This window comes from Hippichthys cyanospilos, chromosome 19, assembly GCF_059441005.1.
Source record: "Hippichthys cyanospilos isolate Australia breed blue-spotted pipefish chromosome 19, RoL_Hcya_1.0, whole genome shotgun sequence".
NCBI classification, from domain to species: domain Eukaryota; kingdom Metazoa; phylum Chordata; class Actinopteri; order Syngnathiformes; family Syngnathidae; genus Hippichthys; species Hippichthys cyanospilos.
Window position 1 is genome coordinate 10479013 of NC_142387.1, and position 10168 is coordinate 10489180.

A 10168-nucleotide genomic window follows, 5' to 3' on the forward strand; every position below is an offset into this window, starting at 1 on the left:
TATGCCATGAAAACTGGAGCCTCCCTTACTATTTTAACTGCTTTGAAATGAAAGTGATTTAATGACAAGGCAGTGTTTTCGTGTGTTGCAGCTAATGGAGAGTAGTTCCAACAAAACAACTATTTGTAACATTTTCTTGTAAATACATTTGCATAAACAAGTTCTTTGTTGTTATAACCCAGATGTAGTGTGTGGAAGTAAGATGAAAAAAAATAAAATGTTCTTAGGGTTAGATTTGTTGCGTGACTTTTCCACAGCCCGGATTGTAGGCTTTTGCACATGATGCATGCTTGCCAGGTTTTTTTTTTTTCAGTTAGGTTAAATCGCAATGATTTTGTGGGGGACTCCACACCCTTCTGGCGGTATTTCCCTGTAATTATTTATCACACTCACCCGGCAATAGACTGTGAAGGCTTGTTAGCCTACCCAAGCAGCATTAGCGCAGCGGTTAAAATCAGCACACGATGACTACCTAAACCCTCAGCTGCCGCAAGTAACCTATCAGTTTTCTGGAATTGCAGGCAGCGGATATCAGCTTGTTGCTCTAGGGCTTGGACGCAAGCTGGATCTTTTTCTATTAGATTTAATCCGCCGTAGCCAGCGCTGGCTGTGTTTCATGCACTCCGTTTGGCAGATTTTCAAATATTGTGCTTACACCGCCGTATCAAATGTTACCCAAGGCTGCACGGCAACTTTGCTTTTGATGTCTGGGATTATTCCCTTTCTCTCTTTGTAAAAGGAGAACCCAGTTTTATTGCAAGTAAAACGAGCGCTTTCTGACAATCAGAAAGTTCGGCGTTTAGGACAACTTTGTTTCTGTAGGTCAGGTTGAATAGCTGACTACTTTTGGAATCAGACTTTTAATTCTCGTTTGTTCTCCCTTTTAATATTTGTCATTCCCAGAGCTTTCCATCTGACGAAGGCTGGCCTTTCGCCAAGTACTTGGGGGCGTGCGGACGCGTGGTGGCCGTCAATTACGTGGGCGAAGAATTGTGGAGCTACTATAACGCGCCCTGGGAGAAGCGCGTGGACCTGGCGCGGCAGCTAATGGACATCGCCGAGCAGCTGACCAACAACGACTTCGAGTTCGCCCTCTACCTGCTCGACGTCAGCTTTGACAACTTTGCCGTCGGTCCCCGCGACGGAAAGGTCATCGTCGTCGACGCCGAGAACGTTCTCGTGGCTGACAAACGACTGATAAAGCAGAGTGAGTCTCATTATTACTCTAACACCCTTAGGTCATTTATTGCTTTCAGTTTCCATGGCATTTCTCAATGTGAGCAGGCATGGTAAAGTGATGTATTAACAGTTTTCGCTATAATGATAAAACCGTCAGTCAATGTTAGCTTGGAATAGATCGATATGAGTCTGGTTGAGTTTCGGCATTTTGACAAGTATGGTATCTCCATTTTTTTTAAAAATCTGATGGCCAATATTAAATCAATTTAAAACGAAAATTCAGCAAAGTATTTTAAAAAAAACACTTAATTTTAGAAGAGATTCTGCTGAGGGGGATCACTCTTTTGGTTTCGTTTCAAATGAAAACAAAGATGATTGACAGACAGTTAGTTTGGTATATTTCTTTACTATAGAAACTATTGGGATCTCTTTACTTGTTACAGTTTTCATTGAACTTTTTTAGATAGGCTGATATTCCTGGGAGCTCCCTAGTGTTTGTTAAAATTTTATAACAAAGAAGTGTATACTCCTGAGACCATTCCATTTGTGTCCACAAAACTGTTCTTGTTCTTCGCCTTTCCTATGAATCGGATTCGCCTGAGTGAATAGTAATAGTTGGTATCAGCCAGTTAAAAAAAAAAAAATACATCGGTCTATCTTTGATAATAAACACATAAAAAAAAAAGATCCCTTAAAAGCTCATCAATCAAGCACATACTTTTGCCAAGTAAATCTCTGCCCCCCACTATGTATGAGACCTATGTAGTATAAATTTGGAGGCCAAAGCCATTCTGGGAAGTCTCTAACGAGCGGCAGGTCCTTCGTCCAAACTCTCCTGGTCTAAGAATATCCTGATCCAGAGCGTGCTTCTTCTGCCCTCAACATGCTCATCCCCATCAAAGCAAAGACGGTCCCGATAACGAGCTGTCTCCCTCCGCTAGACTCCCCTCCCTTCTCCCACCTTCTTGAAATAAACCTCATAACAAGGACGGAGCTATACATCACACGTACTGCATGACAGATCCCTACCCATTGGTCCTCCTTCCTGGGGCTTCTTCACAGAAAGGGAGGACCACCCAGTCACTTCTTTTTGATTTGTCCCTTTCTCCAGAAATCCTATTAAAGTGATGGACTGTTGTGTTGTGAAATGCTAAGATTCCACCAGCGCGCCCTCTGTGACAGATATGAAATGTCGTCTGGCTTTTGCGTGTGTTAGAGCGCGTTTTTTGCACACTTTTATTATACATATTTACTGATAAAAAAAGGATTCTTGTGACGAATCGGTTACGCTAAAACGCCATCACTATCATCGTTGGTGTGTTCGGTACCTTTTTATCGCCAATAGCTCCAAAGTTTCCCAACGCTGTCTTTTAGCCGCCTTAAAACACAATCCTGACTGTTGACACACTCTGTCTGGCAAACACTGAGAGCTTGACAACTCAAGCTGCTTACTCGGGCCAGCGCGTCAAGAATGTTTATGGGGCCTCCATTGTGTCGGCCCTCCCGGATCTGTTTTCGCGCGAGCCAAGCGTGGAGGAAGCGTGAGCGATAACCGGCAATAATCAGTATTACAAGGTCGCGGGCGCGTGCCGAGCGGTCGTAGGACTTTCGCGCTTACTAACCCACATGCAACCGATCCAATGTCAAAACAATTAGTGTTTCAAGTGAGGCCAATTGATTGGCAAATCAAACGCGCTTTGGGTCGAGCATCTTTTACGCAGTTCATTACTTCAATGGACGCCATCCCTTGTCATTGAGGTCAACTAAGGTTTTAAACCTCACAAGGGTTTAGAGACCAGAGTCCAAAGGATATTGACGAGAACTTGCGGTGCATCCACACTACATTTTCCATGAATGAAGGAGCAGCTGTTCCTGTCTTGTCCAGGAGGAACAGTGAGTGTTTGAACTGAACCTGCTTTGACTTCCCCCCCGCATTTTGACTGCGGGCAGTTTTTTTTTTTTTCTCTCATGGACTTGAAGCACTCGTCTTCAACAGTAATCGTTAATATAAGATTAGATTTCAAGGGATGTTTTGGTTTTTTGTATTACAGAGTCGGAGACAATGGCTACTAATATTATTACGTTGTCTGTCAGAAAAAATAGTTTTATAGTCAATTAACCCCTAAGCAGTGCAAAATATTTTTTAATGGGGAAAAAAACACACAAAATGACCTAAAACAAAGTACTGTGGCATCTGTGTATAATTTAATTTAATAATCTTTGATTAATTTTTTTGTAGTGGTATCTCCTGGTGTATTTTTTTCAACTAAATAAGATAAGTCAATTGCATCACTAATGACAATATGCATTAATTTAAAAATTAACAAAATAAAAGCTTATTAAAGACGTTTTAAATAAAATACTTTTTTTTGCAGAAGAGTCATAACACAGTTTAGCGATTTCGGATGTTCCTGTTAACTTGCTCTTAATTTGAAAGAAAAATTACTCGTTATCACGGCATTAAACACATTACATTTGCTGATACCATGTGAAAATCTGTTAAGTCATCTAGCCGTTTTGAACTGCCTTTGCATACATCACACGACAGTACTTTGTTAATGGCCCTGCTGCTGTTGTCAATAGGGGTTCATTCCACACCTCCAAATTAAAAGAGCTCTTGAAAGGACACTATGCAAGATTTAGACAGATTTTCATTAAATAGGAATAAATAAAATGATCATAAATTTCGAACACTAGAAAATAAATGTGTTCTTAAGGACCAACAGTATGTTTTAAATATAATTGTGGGTCTAGATAAAATTAAATTATATCACATGGGGGGTGGCACTCCTCCAGAGGCAGCCATGTCTGTTATAGCTACGGACAATGATAAATGCAGCACCTCCTGCTGTCCATAATGAAAATCTTATACATTGTCCCTTTAATGTAGCCCTTAACACCTTCGATGTCGTATTTTGTACCTTTTGGCTGGACCATTAAGGTCCCCATGTAAATGTCAAGGGTGCCCAAACTTGACCTTCCTGAGATTGCCACCCAAGTAACAAGGTGTGCTCATAGAGGTGCCACGATTATGTACTTTTTCACGACAAGGTCCCCAGGAAATAACAGAGACGCCATGACCTACCATGCACACACCTCGTGTTCTCTAGTCCATTTCAACCGAAAATGATTTTCTCTCCGCTTTTGTAACTGTACGTTTCGTCACACTGTGGGCGCGCAATATAATCCTAACAAAAGAAAGTGATGGGCTTCTTTTACTTTCTCTTCTGAGAACCACTTTTTTTTCTGCCTAGCTCAGCTTCATCCTTGAAAAAAAAAGAAGCTCTTCGTCTTTTTATATGCCCACTCTCCTAACTACTTTAAGTGTGTGTTTGTGTGGCCAAGAGGAATAGTACGTTCTCATGATGGCGGCTGTCAATCAGTGGCGAAGAGCAGGAGAGAAACATTAATTGCTGTCACCTCACCTCCATGCATGAGCGCACATCTTTATCTCAAAGTGTGTGTGTGTGTGTGTTCCTGTACGCCTGTACTTGTGAGAACCGCTTTGAATGTTCTACCAACATAGTGAGGACATTTTGGAGAAATAAGGACATTTAGGCTGGTCCTTGACTTGTTCAGATATCTTTTGAGGGTTAAGACTTTTTTTTAGTGTATAGTTTTGAATTTGGTAGAGATTAAGGTGAGAGTTAAGATAGGTAATCGTTTCTGATGCATAAGGTTGCATTATGTCAATGGATGTCCCCACAAGAATAGCTATACAAATGTGTGTGTGTGTCATACTCACACGCAGCGATATCTATCTTAATCAGCCTCCCTGATTGATGTTGATGTGCTCCTCCTTTTCGGGGGGTAGGGGGGAGTGCGCACGTGCACTCATTTCCTTGCAGGGCAGAATTTGATAGTTTGATTGAGTTGCTGTGATGAGCCAGAGGAGAAGTGCATTAACACCGATGCCCCAAGTATGTTTTTGCATCCTCTTGTGGGTACCCACTCACACACACACACGCACACACCCCCACAATTCAGCCCCTGCCCCTCCTCATCATTCCTGCTTATTTTCTTGAATCCCACCTCCCCCACAGCAATCTCTCTCCTCTTCAAAGAAAAGTGGTAAGAAATAAGCCAGGGAAAGAATTTTTATTTGCTTGATAAATCTTGAGAGTAGTGCATTTGTGCCAAATGAAAAGGTTAGATGAGTTGTTTGGCCGTGTGGGATGAAATATAACTCTCGGTTTGTTTCTTTAGAGTCTGGAAAGTTCCATTTTTTTTTTTTTTTTTTTTCAAGCTCAGTTTTGATCGATGTTTTCTTGGTGAACAGTTAATTGGATTTGGGTACAGCACTCCTCTGGGAACCTAAAAATGTGGTCCCATGTTAGTCACAAATTGTGCTGTAGAAATTTGACTCCAATGAATTTGGTTTCATTTGCATCAAATTTGCATGAAATCTGATGATCTAATTGATTGGTCTGTCAATTTGTTGATCAATTAATTAATTTGATCAAACATGTTTTCTTTTTCATTCGTTTTTTTAAGAAAAACGGAACTTTTCAGTCTCAAGGCAACCTACCTACCAAATTAAAAAAAAAAATGTTAGAAATATTTGCAACAATCCAAATGTGTGGATGTGAATTGAGGATTTTCCTGATCTAGCTGTCTTTGTCTCCCCCGCGCAGACAAGCCCGAGAATTACGACGTGTGGTACGAGAGCCGCTTTGAAGAATGTGACCGGGAGGCCTGCCTCTCCTTCTCCAAGGACTCCCTGTGCTCCCGGGTCACCGTGGACCACAACTACTACGCCGTGTGCCAGAACCTCCTGTCTCGCTACGCCACGTGGCGGGGCACCACTGGGGGCCTGCTCCACGACCCGCCCGCCCACATAGCCAAAGACGGCCAGCTAGAGGCCCTGCTGGACGAGTGCACCAAGCCCAAGAAGCGCTACGGCCGCTTCCAGGCGGCCAAGGAACTGCGCGAGTACCTCACGCGGCTGTCTGCCGCTTCCTCGCCCGCCAGGTAATTGTCGGAGCCGGCGTCAGCCAGATGCGCCGAGAGACTGGAACCCCGGCCCCGGAAAAGCTCCCAACTCTTGAGATCCTTGATGTCATTAGCTCCCCCATTTGCACAGGAGCAGGACGGCATCCCGAATCCCTGCGTTAGGAAGACCCTCGCGGTTTTATTGACTGACTGACTGACTTTGCTGCTGCCCGAAAAGAGGAATCGGCCACTAACGAGATTCTGCCGGGAACCAGGATGCGGGGAGCAGGATAGGAATCGGGAGCAACCTCCTCGGATGGTTGCGCCATCTTGAAAGGAAGGGGGCGGGCTCAGAGCGACACTTTGCTCGCAGGCTAATGCAACATGTGTGACCAAGCGACGCTGACACCCCCCCCACCCCCCCAACCGACCCCCAGCCACCACCATGCGAACACACGCGTCCCTTCGTCTTGCCGCCTCATTTCATCATCACATCTCATGACAACATTGAATCGAACACCTTATGAAAGTTCGCCTGCGGGATCTACCCTTTTTTATCCCCTCTTTTATGGGTTAGATTTAAATGGATGGGTGCATTTACATTTTTGCTGCGCCACTGATTATGTTTTTTTTTTTTCCCGCCCTTTCGTAGCATGCTGCAGGGAATGCAGTCGTAGCGTGAATCTCCCTTTGTCAGGAGGCGGTCTCTATAACAGCTTGGATGAGTCTGAATCGTCCGATGCTCCAATCAATCGCATCGCAGGGTCTGTCGTTGTTGTGGCAATCTTTTTCTCCCCCTAACACCCGTTTCTTAATAGGAATCAATGAGAATAACAGATGCCCACAGAGGAAAAAAAAAAACAGTGATGACTGCACTCCGGTGACCAATAAAGCCGATGTACCAAAGAGGCCGAAAATAAAGTAGAAAACAAATTGATGGCGCTTTTCTTACAGAGGAAGTACAGGTAAATCCAAAACATGTCTTAACAATTATCTGATCTTTGCAGCTATACTAGTCTAAACTGTCTTATTATTCATATTGCTTTTGTGGAATATTAATTAAGCAACAAAATACACCCTTTTTTATCTACCTCATGGGGTGGCCATTTTGCACACAACCAAAATCAGAAAGCAGATGAGCTGTGATTGGTCGTTACCTAAACCTGGAACAAATGTGATATCAATTTCAGGTAACAGCAAGTGGCAAAATGGCCGCTCCCTCAGACGGATAAAAACAGGCGGATATTTTCCAGATAGGAAACCTTGTGTGTTGGCCATCAATGTTTCGATTACAAAACACATGACAATGAAAATATGAATTTTAACAGGCGCCTGCTAATAATTAGATGTGGATAAGAATTAAAACGCAATAGGAAGGAATATGATTTAAAGACAATGTACTGAAAACCAGATTATAACATACAGCGTCTTTTTTTTTTTGAGGAAATTTAAGGATTTTAAGTGTGCCTTATTGTTGGAATAATACGGCATTTTTCCGTAATCTTTTATCATATATATTTTTTTTAATCTTCATTCACTTGTCTGTTTCACCTCCATCCAATTAATGAGCACCCCTATTTGCAGAGTTTTTTTTTTTTTTTTTTTTAATGTTTTGACATCCGTACTGACACTGATGGACATCTCACCCGTGACTCTAAGCAAAACGGTCTGGGAAAGAACATTTTCTTCACCTTGTCAGCTAGTACATCTCATTTCTCATTCCTTTCGATATTGTGAATCAAACCTGCCCAGCGGAGTGTCGCGTAGCTCGGTCAACGCACGTCGACTTTCTCGACGACGTCACCCGTGACCGCTTTGGAAAAGCAATACAAATAAGGGGGGAAAAAAAAAAATCAAAGTAGTTTGGCTCCCGGCTTTTGGAACATGCTTCTTTGTTGTGTCCGATTCGTTTCCCTTCGTTCTGAGAAGTGACCCCCCCCCCCGAGGAGTTTTTACGTGCGTGACTAACTGTCCACTTTTGTACTGTCCATTTCCTTTGGAGTATTATTATATCAGCGTTGTCTGATTGTTCCTGTGCCTTTCATTCAAAAGTTGTGCTTACAACTTTTAGTGGGTTTAATTATTGAAATAAAAGAAGATATATATATCTATATATCTATATATAGAAATATACACTTGTGTCCGCACTCTTCTTGATTCCGCTTCGAGTGTTATTTCATTATTTCCATATTCCAGCAGGAGCGTTTTGGCACCACTTCACACTGAAATTGGGTCCACCGAGTTAGATGTTGGCCGCGATCCTTCTTCCTCCTCCTGTTTTGATCTTTCACTTTTCTGGGCTTCTTTTGGCTGAGATCCGCTTGCCGTCTACGTTCGGATCTTTTTAAACCAGACGGGGTTGAGTGTTAATAGCGACTCAAAATGCTTTTTTTTCACAGTGCAAAGGTATGCTGTGATTTAAAAAAAAAAAAGTGCAGACGCCAAATAAATGCCAGGTGTTTGTGGTATTTTAAAAAAATGAGAGCACGGTAAACCATTTTGCACATTTTCCACCACTTTTGTGGTGTGAAAGCTGTACAATTGTGTTGTTTTGTTTTGGACAGTTTGAATGAATAACTACTGTAGTTGCAACTGTGCACACCCTCATGACTGGGCATTTGTCTTGAAATTAACCATACAAATTCAGAATCATTTTTAAATTACCTAAAAAAAAATGCCTGAACACAAGAAATCGACTTTAAAGACATGCACGATAGAAACAGAATTATAATAAATTTGAGTAAAACACAGACCTGACATCCTTTAAAATGCATCTTATTAACTCTCAAAGTTCAGATGTTCTAGTAAGCTTTCCCTGACTATTTTTTGGTTTATTTGCTGCCATGACGATGCCATTATCATGTTAATAAATATATGAAAGTAATGCTCTTAATTATAAGCGGGGATGAACACATTTTACTTCCTTTGACAATGCTTCTTCTCATTTATATTTTGCGAAGATCCCCCCAGGGAAAAGGAAACGTCACGTTCCCACACTTACCTCACCAACTATAGATAAGATTATTAGTATCTATAAAATTGTGTAAGAATACATAAAATGTATCCTTTTAACATTAGCAAAAGAAATAAGTCAAGTTTCAAGAACTACTTTTTTTTACAGCGTTTATACAGGTTTTAGATTAGTCTAAAACTGAAAAAAATCAAATAAACCCAAGTGCTTCAAAGTGTCTGCAAATAAAAGTCAATCCTTTTTTTGATGCAATTACACTTCACATGGCAAAAACAATTTTTTTTTTCAGTTATTAAGAATGTGTGATGACTTTTGGAGGTTATTGGTCACAATAATGCTGAAAGAATGTATAAAATGAATGACATTTGCTTTTTCTCACACACACAAAATGAAACAACAGTTGGAACAGGGGTGCGCGGACTTAAATCCACCGCGTCAGCCATTTTGCTTCGTGTGGTCGTCCCCGTTTCAATGCATTTCTCAAACGAAGGAAAAAAAACGACACTTTTCATCCCCTTCCTGTAATTTCCTCAATTGGACACACCCTTTGGTTTGCGGGCTTTGCATGACGTCACGCCCTGTGTGGTGAGAACGCCCCCATCCCCCCCGATCCCCAAAGTCTCCAGAACTGGTCTGATGAATGGCTCCAGGGCCGGCTGGCTGGATGTAGAAAAACACCACAGACGCGCACCCCTGCCGCTGCCCTTGAGGTTTAAATAAACATGAGGCCATTTTGAGATGTGGCCACGGTAGTTTTAAACATTAAGACTCGGGAGCCGAGAATGCTTGGAAAGGCGGAAAAAAAATAAGTAATTTGAGACCAAAAGTTTGCTGAGTGTGCGGAAAGCAAATAGAGCTGCTAAAATGTCCCCATTGAGACGCTTTTGCCTGCAGGTTTGCTCTTGGTTTAGTATACGTACAAAATATTACAAAAATACCACATTGGGGGTGGTACTAAATATTGATATGGGGATTTATAACCCTTGCCCCTCACATGGGCATTTAAACCAGCGTTTGCACAAGCAGCACAGCACCACGCCCTTATTAGGGCTTGACTTATTTAATCTGAATATTAGCCCTTAAAAT

General features: G+C 41.9%; 1 protein-coding gene across 1 annotated transcript in view; it reads left to right on the forward strand.

Annotated features, from left to right (window-relative positions):
• dipk2ab (divergent protein kinase domain 2Ab) overlaps positions 1 to 8244 on the forward strand; it is a 28165-nt gene extending 19921 nt beyond the window's left edge. Inside the window, exons 3-4 of the mRNA XM_088402244.1 lie at positions 904 to 1207; positions 5814 to 8244. Coding sequence (XP_088258370.1) covers positions 904 to 1207; positions 5814 to 6154 — 645 coding nt within the window. The 3' untranslated portion in view covers positions 6155 to 8244. The remainder of the gene's footprint in view (positions 1 to 903; positions 1208 to 5813) is intronic.
• The last annotated feature ends 1924 nt before the right edge of the window (positions 8245 to 10168 follow it).